Source organism: Quercus robur, chromosome 4 (assembly GCF_932294415.1).
Source record: "Quercus robur chromosome 4, dhQueRobu3.1, whole genome shotgun sequence".
Lineage (NCBI taxonomy): Eukaryota > Viridiplantae > Streptophyta > Magnoliopsida > Fagales > Fagaceae > Quercus > Quercus robur.
In genome coordinates this window covers 46,293,458-46,312,271 of record NC_065537.1, presented here as the reverse complement: position 1 = coordinate 46,312,271, position 18,814 = coordinate 46,293,458, and the positions used below count along the sequence as shown (strand labels likewise).

The following is an 18,814-nucleotide window of genomic DNA, read 5'->3' as shown; positions in this document are numbered from 1 at the left end:
GTACAAAACCTTTTCAAAAGTTTAGAACGGTTACCAAAAAATTCATCAAAAAAACTATTATCACAATCTAGATTGATTGAACTAGGTGTCGAGCTTGCAATAAAAAAATCTTGATCGATCAAGCCAGCAGTAGAACTCACAAAAACTTTTAGAACCAATTCCTTCAACACTTTGATCGATCGAACAAAATTTTCAATTGGTTGAAAATTCCTGAACTTGAATTTTACTTTATCATTTTATACAAATGATAAACTCTCCAAACTTATATATCATTATTACAGCATATCCTTGTATATACCTATATATATGGTCGAAAATTCATGAACTTGAATTCCACTTTATCATTTTATACAAATGATATTCTCTCTAAACTTATATATCATTATTACAACCTATCTTTATATAGACCTATATATACAGCAATCCCCAACCAAGTTATAATAATATATGTCTCACTTGATTGACATTCTATCATGCATAAAAGAATGTGTCTTTCAACTTAAATCTCCCTTTAGTGTAATTGCCTCAAGACCTCAACAAAGTTTATGGTGGTTTAGTGCTTAAACCAAAACTCTTATGTGTTAAAATCAAAAACAACACACACATGAGAATATCTATAACACATTTAGAAATCCACTATTAGTAGCACTATTATGGCCTTGTGCTCTTTCTAGTTTAGTGAAAATTTGCAAGAAAAAACCATTTTACTCTTGTTAGAAGCGGCACCACTCCTATGTTTACAAATGTGAAATTCCTTCTTTATGTCTCTATTACATAGACATTTATGATTCATGAGCTTTATTAAGAGTTTAAACCTCATCCTGTATAACATCATAACAAACTGCACTAATCCATCCTGAATGAGACACAAATTTAGTGCTCTTACTAACCATGTATCAATAGTTTGTTATTACCCTTTAAACATCTGAGATTAAATTAGTTTGAGGTTAGGTTTCCACTATTGGTGATTCTTTTTAAAGAAGAGTTTTTGTCCCATTCCAATGGATGTTATCCTTACCAAGTCTCGAGACACACTTTGGTAAAGGACCTATTTTACATTTAGAATTTACGTAGGCAACGGACTATTCCAACCACAATTTACTTGCCTTATGTATCTTGTCTTAGAACTTTTAGTCTATGTTCACATTGTATACCACTCATGTATAGTTTACGCACTATGGTTTCATAATTATAGTACAAGGAATTACTCACTATGGTTATGACCACGACACTTTATCCAAACTTTAGCCATTTTCTTTCCTTTCCCGTTACCATTTATAACCAATGCTTTCAATTTTATTCTATAGTAGAGTAAGAAATACATCTTATTACACATAGCACCCCCACATGCAGTGAATATCTAACTAGACATAGATTTTATCACTCACATAAATTACAAAATTAACTTTGAATATTCTATTTTATCGATATTCATCACAATTAATTACTTTCTAATGATCAACCTCGAATTTTAAATTCCTTGAAAGTCTGTATATTGTGAAGGCAATGTCTAGTTTTGTTCCATGCATGATACGCAACATGTATTTAATACACTAGCAAACTCAAGCTATGCAACCGCTCTTCTAGTAATCTCTTAATTTTATATTGGAATCAACAAGTCTTTGCTTCTTTAACGATATTAAAATCTAATAAGCAAATTCTCAATACAAATCTCAAGACAATGAGATAACACAATTCCCAAAGGAATGAGACAAAACTAATCTCAACAAAATGGGATATCATCAATCTCAACAATGAGATTAATATAGTGCAAATCTCTATTATATTTCTTTACTTGATTCTCATTCATAAAAGAGTTTCATTTAGTTATTTAAGAAAGAAAAAACCCACAAGGTTTTCAAGCAAACTTCCTTACCAAAATCACCATTTAAGAAAGTCATTTTACATCTATATGATGCATACTCAAATTATATGTGGACACACAACCCAATGTTTTAATTATTGATCCTTGAATGTTCATTTAATAAACTCACTTGTACTCTCTTTATCTTATGACGAGATACTTTTAAAATAGAATCACAACATGTGCTTGATTAAAATTTTGAGACATCTACCGCACATGACAGAATCTAACCACAATGAATTTAACATCCCTTGATGTTAATTCTCAATCCATCATACAAGCACATCTTTAATGCACATAAGCATCTTTATGAGTTTATGGATTTCATAATTCCACAATTTGAGTTTCTAAACCCCTATAGTTTTGGGTTCTCAACTATTCTAAAATTCACATATATACACACATAGTAATTACATACATCAAAATGGAATAATCAAATATAGTGAATTTTGTTAAAATTAAATGAATGGTTTTAAAGATATCAAACTAATTATACAAATAGTTACTAGTGCATAGATATCAAATTATCTATCTTTTCTCTTTGTTTCAAACCTTTTACTAATAACCTTAGACCAAAATATTTTATATTTTATTTTGAATACCGCTTTCAACCAATTGGTTTTGAAACTAGAAGTAGATCCACTAAGACCCAATTATTATTAAATAATATTAAGTCTATCTCACCATTAATAGCTTTTACAATAAAAAGCTACATCTTTTAGAAGCACAACACTCTCTCAAAAGTTAAGGATCACCTCCCTCAAAGAATACTATGGGTATTTATTTAGGACTACACTTTTATTACCTTCAACAAGGTAAACAAGAGCTTTACATGAAATAAAAATTTGGATCAGAACCCTTTTCATTTCTCACACTTCGATTAGCAACAGCATTTGTGTTCCTGGTTTGTGGGTTGCAAGTTGTTGATATTGGTGGGTTTTGTGGGTTGTGAGAGTGGGTGGCGGTGGCGATGGTGGGTCTCGTGGTTGTAGCTAGTTTTGCGATTGGAGTTGGTTTTGTGGGCTATTGGTTGTGGATTGTGGGAGTGGGTCGAGTTCATGGGTTGCTGCATCAACCCAAGAACTTTGTTACTTACTTTAGATGGACGTGGGAGTGGGTGTCGCAGTGATTTTTGGTTGGTTCAATTCATGGTTCTTGCAGTGGTTTGGCAAGTGTGGCTAGGTTTTGGTGGGTTATTTGATTTTGGGTGGTGGGGGTTCTAATTTGTAGGAGTTGTGGCCTGATGTCAGTGATGGTGGTTTTGGGTGGTTGTTTTGTTTTAGGTTTGGTGGGGTGCAATTTGGAGGGATTGGGTTAGTTGAGTGTTGCGGTTTTGGGTGGTGGTGGTTGTGGTTGTGGCAGAGTGGTGGTTTTCGTGGTTGTGGCGGTGATTGTGATTGTGGCAATGGTGGTTGTGATTGGTGTTTATTGTGTTGGATATATTATTTTATTGTGTTATTTATATTATTTTAATGTCTTGCATGTTAAAATAAAACCATTGATGTAGGGTATTTTGTAAAATGAGGTAGTAAAATAGATAAAGTAGTTTTTTAAGTTGCTATAAGCTATATCTTTTAGCAACTTTGCTGTGAATGCTCTTACCTGGGTGGCTAATTGTAAAAAAAATATACAACACAGCTACAATAACATCCTATAAATAGAACCAGTAGCAAAGTTGGAAAAATAAAATAATACTTGTTATTCTCTCTCTCCTAAAATATATGCCTTCTTTCTCTCTCTTCATTTTTTTATCAGTTGGTCTCTTTACTCCCTCTCTATCTTTTAACCTCTCTCCCCTCCTCATGTCATCTCATCTCAGACTCTCTCTCTCTCTCTCTCTTTCTCTCTCCTATCCCTTGATGTTGATGTTAGGCCTCCAAGCCAATAGAACAAAGAAGCAAAGATTGATGGGGGATGAGAAGCAAAGATTGGGGTTGTGGGTTTCGGTTCGGTCTCCACTAATCTGTTGGTAGCTAGGTGTTGGTTTGATTGTGGTTGACTTGTGCAATTTGCAATGCAATTTTGGTTTTGGTTTTGGTTTGGTAGTTTTTTTTTTCAATGGGTTTTGGTGGTTGGCACGGTGGTGGCTGATGTGGGTTTGTGGTAGTTGGTGGATTTGCTGGCAATGTGAGTGGTTGTTTGGTGATTTTTTTTAATGGGTTTTGGTGGTGGCGTGGTGGTGACTATTGTGGTTGTGATGGTTGATGTGGGTTTGTGGTGGCGATACTAGCCGGTGGGTTTGCTGTGTTGAGAGTTTGGTTGTAGGGTGGTGGTTGCTTGTAGGAGAGAGAGAGAGAGAGAGAGAGAGAGAGATGGAAAATAAATAATAAAGAAATAGTAAATAATGAATAAAAAAGAATTTTTAAATAAAGTTGTAAAAAAGAGTGTTTGAGATGTTAGGCTTAAGTGTGTTGTAAAATGATATGGTATAACAGATAAAGTAGCATTTTAGATGGTAAAATAGCCAATTTTATACAATCCGAATGCTAATTCATTTACAAGAAACTGTGAAGTTGCCCACATGGTCAAATTTCATTTCTACTCACTTTTCTCCCATCACATTAGCACCCCACCAGAAACCCTTACAGCTCCCAAATGAGACCAACCCATAAACTAAAAACCCCATAAGATTCTCACAATTTCCTTTAACAAACCTTCTATCTAAGTTTGTTGGGGGGCACATGATATCATCATCAACCTTCAATCTCTAAGAAAATTTCTTGATTTTCTAATAAACAATGAATTCTAAATCAGATGCATCAGGAATTATGAATTAAAGAACTTGGTATGCTGTGTTTGATTTTTTTAATTAGTATTTTTTTCATTTTAAAATTTTACTATATTATAAGAAAAATCAAACGAATACATTACGAATTGTGATTGATTGAGTATAAACTGGAACAACCAAATAGAGACAAAGAATTTGTATTCTCGCATTTACATGAATAGGCTAACTTGATTCGGGCCCACATTTGGAACTCTCCCTGCCCAAGAAAATCTTCTGGTAGACCCAGAACCAAAACTGGGCTAGTTACTGATAATTCGGTAGTTCCTTCCAATACTTATCCCACAATAGCCTGCCCTCTGCCACAGCCCAAGATGCTTGACGTGATTACTTCAAGAAGCCCAAAATGTTTGAACTCTTTTCCACATCGGACCTCTCCCAATCTCGTGTGTCCCACGACCATAAATTCAGACGTCTTCTTTTCTTTGTTATTTATTTATTCAGACGTGTTTTCAAGTTTAAATTTTAACGACAATACTGCAAATTTTACTTCATAACTTATATAGACTGATGTGAAAATGGCGTGATTAATTGATTTCAAAAACTTAATAAATAATTGTTAGAATTATAATATTTTGATTGGTCACCCTGTAGTTTGTAAATGTTGTGTTACATTTGTAGTATCCAGAACGTTATTCGAACGATAATTGTGTTGAAAAATGGCCTGTTTGATATATATTTTTTAACTCAACTGAATCATGTTAGATGGGAAAAATACTCAATCCAACTCAACTCATCATAATTTCAAAAAAACTAACCCAAGTAATTTAAGGTTAGACAATTTTATTATGCCTAATTAAAAGGTGAGTATTTTGTCCAGCTATGTAAGCACATCATTCTATCAATTATTACAATTAGGTAATGTCCCGCACGATACACGGATTACTTTACAATTTCATTTGAAATTATTTTTATATACATTAAGACCTATTTATTTTGTTGTATAATAATGTCGAATATTTGAATCTTGATTTTCCTAATTCATATTTTATTAAAAAAATTGTACAACACTATAAGGCGCGTTATAACATATTATAATATTTATTGTTAAAAGTATGTTTTATTTTTTAAACTAATTAAATGATCTTGAAATCTATAAATAAGAATTTAAAGTATAAAATAATTTTATATCCTAAAGTTATCTAAATTTAAACAACCTCCCAAATACTTCCTCAACCACTCTATTCTCACAACCAAATATGGAGACCTCAATTGCAAACACCCAATTCATTTCTCAATAAAATTAAGGAAATCATTTATAAGTATCAACATATAGAGAATGTGATTAAATAAAGAGAAATTAGCTAAAAGCACATCAATTTATCAAAATTTAATTGTCTTTAGTTGGGCTTCCATATCTTTTTTAAAAACAAATGTGGAAAATACTTTGAAATCATCATCAAATTTTTTTTTTTTTTTTTTAATCACTATGGCTCATATCACACAAAATAGTAGATTTTTTTTTTTTAGTTCTAAAACAAAATACATTTATGACTTTCCTAAACTAAAATCTCAAACACCCAAGGACTCAAAGTGAATCATAACCTTTACAAAACCCACAACATCTAACTTCAGCATCAAAATCGTAAGACACCGTCGTTGAATAAAAAATGCAAGCCCCTTTCTATGGTCATAGCCTACTCATATGAGTTAAGATCAAATGGTACGATAATGTGAAAGCTATGTAGGTGTTGTTGAAAGATTGAAGGTAAATAATATCGGTTTTGGTCTGAGTGTGTTTGAGATGAGATGGCATGAAGGGTTGTGGGCATGTGTATATAAAGAAGTAGAAATGAAAATGGTTAATAGAAATACAAAGAGTTTTTTGTGTTTAAGAGAGAGCAAAAGTCTTGAAACATTGAACCAAATGAAACAAATAGTAGTTTTAAAACATTGAATAAAAAATGTAACAAAAGTTAGTCTTGAAACATTGAACTAAAAGAAATAAAGAGTCTTTATTTTTAAATTTGTTCTTATCTCTGATGTGGTTTAAGAGTATTTCAATTCTTTTTATAGAGAACGCCACATGTCAAAACCTCATGCTCTCCCACATGATTTCTCTTCTTTTATATATTGATTGATTCATACAATTTGGTCTAATATTCTAATTACAACAAAATTAAGTCCGTCCTTGTATCAACAAAAAATAAAAATAAAAATTAAGTAACAAAATACCAAAATATGTTGACAAAGGGAATGCTCAATGGTTATATAGGATGATAAGGTTTCATCCCTATTTATATATGAAATTTTGGGTCTCGGGAATGTTCATGTTAATTCGCACACGGGGAGTGGTTTCTAGTAACATCCCTTAGTACTTAGATCACTTCTCAACGCTCTATAATGTTTGAAATTAATTCCCCATGATCCCTCCAAGAGCATCATACATTGTATATGTTGGGCAGTTGGGGAGAGAACACTTTGGAAAAATCCTAATTGAGAATCTTGAATATCCATCTCCATGGGAAGCTGGCACTACATCATTCTTCTTTGATCTTAGCCCCATTGATTAATACTACATTGTTGGGCATTGTCAAAGATCATCCACATGGGCTTTATGGGCTTACCTTGTACGATGCACGCCCAACATCAACTGAAAAAAGAACCTTAACAACCTTGCCACACAGCACCATTATCTCTTATGTTACTTGTTACAAAGATTAACACATTTACGAGACTTAAGGTCTTAAAAGAACACATCAGAACACCACTTAAATAAAAATTTAAGCCTATAAGTTTGAGCCTAGTTGGTGTTGAGGTAATAGCCCAATGGTAGTATCATTATTTGTGATGTTAATGTTTATGGTTAGAACTCCACCTCATACTCTCCCATACCTCTCTTCAAAAAAAAAATAAATAAATAAATAAAGAGTTTGGACCTAATTATGTTATATCAATTTCTTAACTTCTACAACTGTGCACCCTTGGTGGTCACTCCACAAATATAAGTGTTTGTGGGGTGTGGGGGGGCAAGGGTCGGAATTCAAGTCTCTAAGAGGGAGCTTAACATACATAAACACTTAAATTAGACTATAATAGAATTTCTATCTTATATAAAAAAATAAAAAATTAAAAAAATAAATTCTCAACTTCTTTAACTTTTCTCCTTGCAAGCCTTTTTACCCACATGTGTACTCCCAATAGTATCTATAGCAAGAGAACGTAAATCTTATGTCCCATTTTTTGTATTCCTCTTTATATTTCACCAATTATAATTTATCATATATTTGTTTGACATTTTTTATAAAATAATCCAAGTTTAAAATTGTTGGGGCTGTTTTTGTTGTGGAGTGGGAAACTCTTGTACTCCCACTCCACTTTTTTATGTGCGTCCCACATCGAAGAAATCTCCTTCCCCCCTTTGCCTTATAAGCGTGAGCTGAAGAGTTTCCCACCCCACAACAAAAACGGCCCCCACAAAAATGAATATATATATATATTAAACACATGACATACCATAGTTGGTGGAGAATAAAATAAAACATAAAAAGTGGAACAAAAGATTTGTATTCAAAATGAGATATGTGTCACATACCCAAATACTTTGAAACATGGACAACAGTTCCTATAATGTTATCATTGGTAATAGGGGGTTAAAATTGTTAGCAAGGCACAAAATGAGTGTCTGCATTTACAATTATGGTTTTTTTTTTTTTAATGAATTTTATTATATATATAGACATACACGCATTGGTTTTGTTTTTTGTTTTTGTTTTTTCCCAATATTTTGATTACCTTAGCTGTATTTGGTTTAATGTCTTAGAGAGGTTCTCTGTGCATGTGACCATGGGAAATAATTTGGAATTTGAAGTTAATTATTGTGATGATGTTAGGATGGTGATGACAACCAAAAGTTGTTCATTATTGTTTGTTATTGTATGAATGTAGTACATTTCAAAAAATTGTAGGAAAAACAAACTAATAATTGGAAAAGACGTTTATAAACATGCACAAAATGTGTGTGAAGATGCTTTCATGTATGAGAAAGAAATAAAGCTTGAATTTCCAAACTGTCAATGCAAAATTTCGGCAAACAAAAACCCATGATTTTAAAATAAAGGGTGCCTCAAAGCATACTTTTTTGGAAATGAAGAGAGAGAGCTAATTTTTTACATTGGTTTAATGGCAATATTCAAGTGGTTTGTTATTTGTGATCCATACCTCAATCAATCATCAAAGGCATTATTCTTCTTCTTCTTCTTCGAGAACACAGAAGAAAAGAGAAAAAAAAGCAGAACCACAGTTCCCAATCCCTTCAAACAGACAGACAGTCCTCCAATCTTTTTCTCAGGTCTCGTTATTGGTGGACGACCCACACTTTCCCCTTTATTTCTCTTTTTCCACCTTCTTTTCTCTTTCTCTTTTCATCATCTAGTTTTGAGCTTATTCTTAACAAAAGTGATTATTCCATTCCTTGTGTTTAAAGCTCAGTGCTGTGAGATATATTTTATAGTTCCCACAATATTGTTGAGACCAACTTTTAATTATCCACATTCCTTTATGTCATGAGAGAGAGAGAAAGCGGCAAAGTTGCATCACATGCAATCCACTTTCACATACAAAGCCAAAATTTCCCTCACTAACAAGAAAGGCACAAACCCACATCCCTTATAATCTAACACGCACCCTCTTCACTCTCAACCAAAACAAACTCCAGTAAACTACTTTCTCATATTGTTATCCTGACTTAAGCAAAATTGTCCCAAAACATATTTTAACCCATCAAGCCCATCCAGTTAGAGCCTTAACTGTCCTTTCTTTATTTATATATAGGTTTGTGGGAGTGAATACTCAATACTGATTAACAAGATGAGACAAGGATTTTGTAGTTTACAGCAGGGTCTAACTGCTGAGGCAACAAACATAGTGAAACAAGCAGTCACCCTTGCTAAACGCCGGGGTCATGCACAAGTGACTCCTCTCCATGTTGCAAGTGCTATGCTTGCATCTTCTACTGGTCTTCTTAGGAGGGCTTGCCTTCAATCCCATTCTCATCCCCTCCAATGCAAGGCCTTAGAGCTTTGCTTCAATGTTGCTCTCAACCGCCTCCCTGCCTCTTCGCCAAGCCCATTATTAGGCCCTCACTATCTCAATCCTTCCCTCTCCAATGCCTTGGTTGCAGCCTTCAAGCGTGCACAGGCACATCAACGCCGTGGCTCTATTGAAAACCAGCAACAACCCATATTAGCCCTCAAAATAGAGTTAGAACAGCTCATTATCTCTATTTTAGATGACCCAAGTGTTAGTAGAGTCATGAGAGAGGCTGGTTTTTCGAGCACCCAAGTGAAAAATAGGGTAGAGCAAGCTGTTTCTTTAGAGATTTGTTCTCAAAATCAAAGTCCTACTATGAGTAGCCATTCCAAAGAAAACACCAAGCCTCTAGTTCTTGGTAGTAATCTGCCTCTTGCTCCACCTTCTAGTCAGTTCAACGTGTCACTAGCTAAGCCCTTTGAACAAGCTAGGAGTGAAGATGTAATGAGTGTGTTGAATGAATTGTCAAACAAAAGAAAAAGAAACATTGTTGTTGTAGGAGAGTGTCTAGCTAGTGCTGAGAGTGTGGTTAGGGGAGTGATGGATAAATTTGAAAGAGGCAATGTTCCAGGAGAGTTGAGGTATGCCCAATTCATTAGTCTTCCTCAATTTTCTCTGAGGAACCCATCCAAAGAAGATGTTGAACAGAAGCTAATGGAGCTTGGGTGCCTTGTGAAAAGCTATATTGGCAGAGAGGTTGTCCTGTATTTGGGAGATCTCAAATGGATTGCTGAGCTGTGGTCAGCTTATGGTGAAGAAAGGAGAAACTACTACTGTCCTGTGGAGCAAATAATCATGGAGCTTAAAAGATTGGTGTGTGGAATTGGGGAAACCGGAAGATTGTGGCTTTTGGGGATTGCAACTTTTCAGAGTTACATGAGATGTAAAACAGGTCGCCCTTCTCTGGAGTCTATCTGGGAGCTTCACCCTCTTACTATCCCACTTGGTAGCTTGAGCCTAACTCTTAACCTTGAAAGGTAAATTTGATATGTATTATGCTGAAATTTCAAGAACAACTAGTAATTTTTGTTGTTGTTAATTTCTCTATGTGGGTTTTTGATGCTAACACGATGTTGCTTTGTTCAGTGATTTTCAAGCTCAGGTGAGAAGCAAGGTATCCAATAATGGGGCTGGCTGGCAAATGCTAGAGACAGGATATGATAAGCACCTAACTTGCTGCACGGATTGTGTGATCAATTTCAACAGAGAAGCTCAAAGCATTGGTAGCAGCTTTCGTAATAAGGAGACTACCACAACTATTTCCACCAGCTCAAACTTGCCTTCATGGCTCCGACAGGAGAAAGAAGACCGCAGAAAAGACTCCGGCAGTGATCAGGTTTACTTCGTACCTTGTCATTATTAGAATAATAATTAAATAATTAAATTTACTATTTTTTAATAATTTACATTTTTGGGACGTGGTAATTTATTATAACTTATTCCTTACATTCTAAACTTTTGAGATGTGTGGTGATTTATCAGTCATTATTGTCAGAGTCGGAATGTCATTCATTGAAAAAGAAAAAATATTGTTCCATGTTGAATTACTTTTAAAACTAATATTTCTTTCTCTCTCTCTAATGCAGGAATGTGTCACTGTCAGGGATCTGTGCAAGAAATGGAATTCATTCTGCAGTTCAGGCCATAAGCAACCCCATTTTGCTGAGAAAAGTATCTTTTTGACTTCATCATCTCCTTCCTCAGCATCAATCTCTTTGCATGACCGCAAACCTAACTTGCATCAGACCTACCTAAATTGGCCACACACCTTTGAATCCAAGCTGGTGCAGAAAGAAAAGCCGTTCTGGGTATCTGAAATTAGTGATGAAAACAATGAGAGCGATATAAGAATGTTCATGCCTGAGAGAAATGCCCCTAAGCCAGACCTTCTGTCAAATCCAAATTCTAGCCCTAACTCAGCATCTTCAAGTGAAGTAATGGAAGACATGGTTGGCCTTCATATGTTCAGAGAGCTCAATGCTGAGAACATGAAGATACTGTGCGATGCATTAGAGAAAAAGGCTTCTTGGCAGAAAGACATAATTCCTGAGATTGCGACAACTATTCTTCAGTGCAGGTCTGGAATGAACAAAAGGAAAGGCAATGCGAAAGATAGAGAGAACAAAGAAGAGACTTGGCTGTTCTTCTTAGGTGCTGATAATGATGGCAAAGAAAAGATTTCAAGGGAGCTAGCTAAACTCGTTTTTGGCTCTCCTAGCAACTTTGTTTCCATTCCTTTGAGTAGCTTCTCTTCAACTAGAGCTGATTCAAGTGAAGAATCCAAACATAAAAGGACAAGAGATGAACTTGGTTGCAGCTATCTTGAAAGACTTGGTGAAGCCGTGAATGAGAATCCGCACCGAGTGTTCTTCATGGAAGATGTGGATCAAATCGATTACTGTTCTCGAAAGGGTATTCAGCAAGCAATTGAAAGTGGAAGAATAACTGTTCCAGGTGGTGAAACTGTTTCTCTTATGGATGCCATTATCATTTTCAGTTGTGAAAGTTTCAGTTCAGTGTCTGGAGCTTGTTCTCCACGAAGAAGACAAAAACTTGCTGAGAATGAAGAAAAAAACAATGAGGATGACTCAGAGGAGAAAAGCTCAGGTGTCTCACTTGATTTGAATATTGCCATTGAAGACGACAATGGAGATGAACACTCAGTTGGTAACAGTGGTATTTTGGAATCTGTGGATAAGAAAGTTGTTTTCAAAATTCAAGAATTGTAGTTTGTCATAGGAGGGAACACTTGATCTTCTGTTTTGGCTGATACTTTTTGTTTTTGTTTTTACTTATGTTTTTTTTCTTTGTCACTTTTTAATATAGATTTGGGGGAGGGATAGAAGAACAAAATGGAAAAAAAAAATACAGATTTTAAAGGATATTCCGGTGTTAGGGGGGTAGGATTTAGCCATGTAGTTCGATGTGTATATTATTGTATCTTTCATCTTCATGTTGCGTGTAACAGGTTGCTTCATTCTCAAATGTACTTTATATTTGGGATTTATGACTCTAATTACATCCATTTATCAGCTAAAATAATCTTTCTTCATTTCCTCCTCCAGTTGTCAAACCAGAAAAGAATATGATTCTGCAATAAGGTTGATGTTCTGTACACAACATTTAAGAACACAACATTTTTCTCAATTTTTTTTTCATAATTGTCGATATGGTCTATTGTGAATCTATGAAAATTTAACATCACTTTCACCTAATCCACTATTGATATCATTTTTATGATGCACCAATTATAACAAGCTATGTCAAAATGTGAAGAAAAAAAAATTGTGAAAAATATTAAGTACTTGGTATTGTTACTAGGTTCATTGATAGAGTTAAACAAACAACTCATGCCTCCTCGTATCTAACCATTCACAATAAGGAAAAAAAAATATCTTAAAAACTCCTAAAAATTAAGGGTAAATATCATCTTATACTTATTTACATCCACTATTTTACATTAAGTAATTATAAGAAAGCATCCCTTGGTAGTTGTGTTAAGATCTTGTGAGGCAAAGTTGCTATTGTTTATTAGATTTGAAAAGCCTTTTACAATGTGGAAAATCCATCTATTCTTTTAAGTTGGATGACCTTCCCAATTCCTGTACTCCCCAAATTCCCATAGAAGTATATCTTGTATCAACAGTGAGCCGAGTGCAAGATGCATGCCCTTTCAAAAAAAAATGGGGGCAAGGCGCATGCAATTGGGCCACATTCGACCAATCAAAGTACTTCCAATTCAAATACTATGGTCATTGACTGCATAATGTTATAAAGGGAATTGGGTACATCATATAAGCACTTTATTGGCCTAATCTCTTATCTTTACTGCAAAGAGAAACTGATGAGACAAAGTTATGACATTGTTTGAACATAAAACTCCATAAACGATTTCTGAAACCACACAGTTCCTTATATACAGTAGAAAAAAGCTTTGACAGAAATGAAATAAAAGGGGAACAAATGAAATCAAAAGGCAAAATAAAGGACTGATTCATAACGTGATTGAATTGTAAAGGCATGGCTACTTTATTAAGGGAATAGGAAAATCTTCCACAAGATTTATTAAAACGCATATCACTTTTCATAAATGGAGAGGTTATTTTCACTTTTTTTTTTTTTGTCTTTATGCGGTTGGTATTAGGACCTAACATTCTCATCTTTGAAAAGTATTGGCAATCAATAACATATAAGCAAAATCAATATAAAGACAATGAGAAGCATCTAATCTGTAGACCATATATGTTCTTACTTTAGAATAACACGATTAAAGCAATTAATCATCACAAATTTTAACACTAGAATCACAAACATAATCATGAAAATTATAAGATGTTTAAGGAATTTAGGAATACACAACAATTATTGGAGAATTATTTAATGTTACTTTTGAAATACAGTGTCATTGAGTTGCTTACCTCACTTATTATGCATGATTTCTCTACTTTTTAAAATTCTTCTTACTTCTTTTTATGATGTCATTATCTTTTTACATCTATTATGTTCTGAACAATCTTGTTTATGTTTTGACAGATACACAAGCTTCTTTCCAACATCTTTATTATTTTCAAATATGCTTCATTTATTTGATGCTTCTGAGTTAATCTAATTCCCTAAGCTCAATTGTGCGCTTCATGTTTCAGATTCCTTAAGTGTCACATTGTTTAGAAACATATGGCACTGGATTATCTAAAAGTTAACAATTGGCCATGTAATAGAGCTCTTTCTTTATGGTCAAGCTAGTATTTATGGTTTTTTTTTAAGAGAAAACAAAGTGTGCGTTTGGATACTGCTTATTTTGCTGAAAACTGAAAACAACAAAAAATCATTTTTCGATTACTGTTCACTTTTAAAATTACTGTTCATATGCCTAATTGCATTGTTCATGTCCCATGAATAGTGCAAGAGGCGCTGAGTTGGAAAAAAAAAAAACACGTAAAACATGGACGTGAGACGCGCAAAACAAACGGAAAGAAGTAGAGAATTCCATCTCAATTCAAATTTTTTTGCTTTGTTTAAAGTTCTATATACCTTCCCCTGCCTATAAGAAATCAGTGGTCTAGAAAAGAAAGTAAAAAGAGGGGGAAAAAAAGAAAGTTGAAAACTGAACTGAAGTTATAAACATAAGTGGTGATCTCTGACCGTCAATGAGATTTCCACATGAAATAGGAGAGAGTCTAAAATCTAAAGCAATATATAGCTTGTCCTTAAAATGCTAAGAAATGATATTTCTTAATAATTAATATATTTAAGCTTAAAATTTCACATGGGCAGTTCTTTAGTTGTCCCAACTCTAGTCTCCATCTTTTTCCACTTTTTGAATGCAAAACCAAAACTTCTAAGAGGTGGTAAAGTGCAGGCATAAAAGTGGAGCATTAGCAGCCTACTTTTACAATAAATTTTGGATTTTATTTTAATGCATACATAGATTCTAAAGATCAATTATGTGTGCTTGTGCGAGCATTGTGCATATAAGAAAATTTAGAGGGTTATGCAAGTAAAATCATTGGTACATTATTAGTTTCTCTTTTCTAATTTAGCTGACTAAATATTATATGATCTATTTACGCTGTAATTCTCTCTAATTTTCCTTTAACTGATGTTGTGTCTCTTTTTGAGCTTCTTTGTGTCCGTGCCACTTGTTGTTTCTTTATTTTTGCCAATTCTCTCTTTGTTAATACCAGTTGTTGCTTTGTTTCAAACAATCCAAATGTTGGGTACTTTGATGTATGCCAGAGTAAGATCTTGTACGGCCAAACTTCAGTACGTTGGGTAATTGTATGTAACATGTTGGAAACACTTTTCCTCAAGACAAAATTTGTAATCTCAATAAGAGATAACAAAACATCCATTTGAGATAGATTTAATGGGAATTGATCATTTAGAATGTCAACTTGACTAATTTAGTATGGAGTTACTAAAATTTATATTAAATAGAATTTGATTCTACAAGAATGTAAGAATAATCAAGAGATTAAATTGAGGACTTCAGATGTAGTGATTTACAAAGTCACAATAACCATTGGTTTTATTTCACTATGGATGATTTCATGGAAGGCTTAAATGCTATTTAATGGAGTCTTTCAATGATTTAAGAAATCACATAAAGACCTAGAGTGCAATATCATAAATTTATAGTAGAACTAGCCTCATCACATGCGCTTTGTGCGTGCAATGAGGCGCTTTTTTTTTTTTTGGTCTAGTGTATGTGAGATTAGGAATTAAGGAAACTAGAAATTCAAAAAAAAAATAGAAAAATTAAATAAAAGAAATCGGCAAGTCTTGATAAAGTTTAAAAAAAAAAAAAAAAAAGGCAAAGTTGGAATGTGGTCTTGAGGGAAATATCGAAGTGGTATGAGAAGTTTTTTTGTTTTAAATTTTAATTTTTGGATAAGTTTGTTTTGAAGACATGAATTAGTAGGAGAATATCATATTTTGTAAGCATTTTATGTGGAGTTGGAAATGTATTTTTATCGGGTTGTTCTCAAGTTTTGTCCCTATTAAACCTAGGGTCTAGGCACATTTCTGAACTATATAAAAATCCAGTCCAAAAAGGGGAATCCTGTTATAGATAGTATAGATAATTATGGTTAATGATAACTTTGGACTTGTCATGAGTTAACAGTAAACCCAATGCCCTAGGCCATTAGAGTTATTTTTTTTACGGGTCATGCTAACAAATGTTCTCAGGGCAATGATTTATAATTTATTTTATGAAAGTTTTGACACCACTTTCATGGGGAATTAAAAAAACTGTCAAAAAATTAATTGTTTTTTTTTTTCTTTTTTCATGAAAACTTTCTTTAAATGGATTGTTAACTATTGCCTTAAGGGCATCCATTAGTATTTCTCTATTTTTATTTCCCTTTTGTCTCACTTTAAGTCGGATTTTAAAAGCTCACATAGGCTAGCCTGATAACTAATCCAATAATAGTTCTCTCCTCTCTTTAAGTGATACACCGCTGCCAAGGGAGAAAGAAAATAATATTTTCAAGATTTTTCGAGAGGCAAACAGCTAAGGGCTTTGTTCTTGAAAATGAGAGCTCAATCCCCCAAGCAATTGTATGGTCATTGAAGTAAAGATCAAGGAAATTCCAAGATTAAGTTACGAGGATTTCAATTACGCTTTAAGGATTCAAGGTTTCTTGTTGATTATTTCACGTAGATGCACCAAAGGTACAATTCTTTAAACCCTAATTTGAAAAATCAAAACTGCACGTGTTCCAGCATCATAAAAGTAGATCTTGATTTTTCTTTTCGGCAACACCACCTGCACATATTATAAAATTCGCCCTTTCATCTTGCCCACTTTGTTTTTTTTACTCAAAATATACATATAATCAACATGAATACACTAACATTGTTATTATAATAATCTAGTATTAAATTGTTGCAACATTTTTTAGATGATCAAGAAATGATTTGGATTAACAAATGTGACTGGTTTTTAATTTTCTTTTATTCAAAATATTCCAAAGCAACTTAGCCTAACAAATATCAATAAAAAACTAGCAATTAATATTCAGAAAAATTAATAACAAATAATATCAAACTATTTTTGTTCAAATTAAATGACAATTTAAATTTAAGAAGATTTATCTTCCAATTTATGTTCATGTTTAATGTTTAATGTTTATGCATACTTCTTTTCATTATCTCATTTATTTTCATAGCAAGTAATATTACATTAATTGACATAAGTGGAAAAAATTGAGTTTGTATCATTTCAGCTCTTAGAGTTCTCCTTTGGTTTCCTTGATGATGTGGACTTAGATTGCCAATGACATTTCAAATATCAATTGCTTTTAATTTTTAAAATTTTGATAGGTTTAATATAATATAATATTTCCCACCAGTTAAATGATCCAAACCAAAAATCCTTCTAGATCAAATCTCTATCGCTACAATTATTGGCATTGTTATTGGTGTCTGGACAAATGATTGTGTTCTTTGAAGAGTATTCTACTAAATTTAGACATATTTCTTCTGATTAGGTAGCTAATAGTAATATTAGCACCAAGTTTAAAGATTATAATTAATCATATGGTAGTAGAAATCGTCTAATAGGATGTTTTTCAATGTCTTTGATGTACATACGAGATATAACATATCGATTTTAACCATCACAAACAAAATTCTACAAGAAAGAAGAGTTAGAGGAACTCTGAAGGGGCATACCACAATCACCTAACATTTAAACACCTTACATAATATAATTAAATTTTATGAAAAACTTTTATGCAAAAATATTATGCATAATTTTAATTTTTTTTTTTTTTTTTTGGTTTGTTGATTTGTTCATATTATTAAACATACAAATATCATTTGATAATGATAGGGATTTGGTCACATATGGTCCTCTTCTTAGTGAGGAAAATAATGAGGTTGTTATTGTTACTCATTATTTTTTATGTTGTAGGAGGTTTTAGTATTATGATGATTGTTTTTTTTTTTTTTTTTTTTTTTTTTATTGGTATTGTTATTGTTATTGTTAAACATATTGATATTGTTTGTTGTTGTAAAAATGTTAGTATTTCAATGAAGATGTAATTAAAGTAAGTCTTTTGAATCATATATATATATATATATATATATATATATCTCGTAGTCATACATTGCAAGGAATATCAACTAATTATTATAAATAATTAATATATTTAAGCATAGAACTATGTTTTGAAATTATCTAATAAATTTTATTTAAAATCTTTGAGAAATAACGGAGTACTAATCTAAAACCACCAATTTGTAAAATTAATTATTAATTGAAGATGTATCAGTGATCTCTTCTTATGGGATTTAGACAACATTCAATATGATATTTTTAAAGTCAAAAAGGAACTAATCAGATAGCATAAGTGACGATACTTAACTTAAGTCTATCTTACTGATCAAGTATTGAAATATACTTTGATTGTCCATTAGATGGCCGGCCGTGTTGGAAAATTGACTCAAATTTTTATTGTGACTCAGAAAGCAAATTAGGTTTCCTAATTGAAGAAGGAAAAATTAATTTTGTTATTTATTTATTTATTGGGTTTTCTTGGTGTTGAAGAAAAGTCTATTTCATGGAGTGGAAGAAAAGCTTAGTTTTTGTTATAGAAGCAACACATTCCCTTTGTGGAATTGAGTAT

General features: G+C 32.9%; 1 protein-coding gene across 1 annotated transcript; it reads left to right on the top strand.

Moving 5' to 3' along the window:
- The first annotated feature begins 9,151 nt into the window (after window positions 1-9,151).
- Window positions 9,152-12,705, top strand: LOC126722296 (protein SMAX1-LIKE 3-like). Its single transcript, XM_050425451.1, has 3 exons — window positions 9,152-10,657; window positions 10,767-11,016; window positions 11,267-12,705. The coding sequence occupies exons 1-3, from the start codon at window positions 9,459-9,461 to the stop codon at window positions 12,407-12,409; spliced, it is 2,592 nt and encodes an 863-aa protein (XP_050281408.1). The 5' UTR covers window positions 9,152-9,458; the 3' UTR covers window positions 12,410-12,705.
- The last annotated feature ends 6,109 nt before the right edge of the window (window positions 12,706-18,814 follow it).

Excerpts from the sequence above, each read along its gene's own strand:
- LOC126722296 (XM_050425451.1), top strand. The coding sequence starts at position 9,459 with ATGAGACAAGGATTTTGTAGTTTACAGCAGGGTCTAACTGCTGAGGCA. Across the intron at positions 10,658-10,766 it reads CTAACTCTTAACCTTGAAAG|TGATTTTCAAGCTCAGGTGA; the intron begins GTAAATTTGATA and ends TGCTTTGTTCAG. Across the intron at positions 11,017-11,266 it reads AAGACTCCGGCAGTGATCAG|GAATGTGTCACTGTCAGGGA; the intron begins GTTTACTTCGTA and ends TCTCTAATGCAG.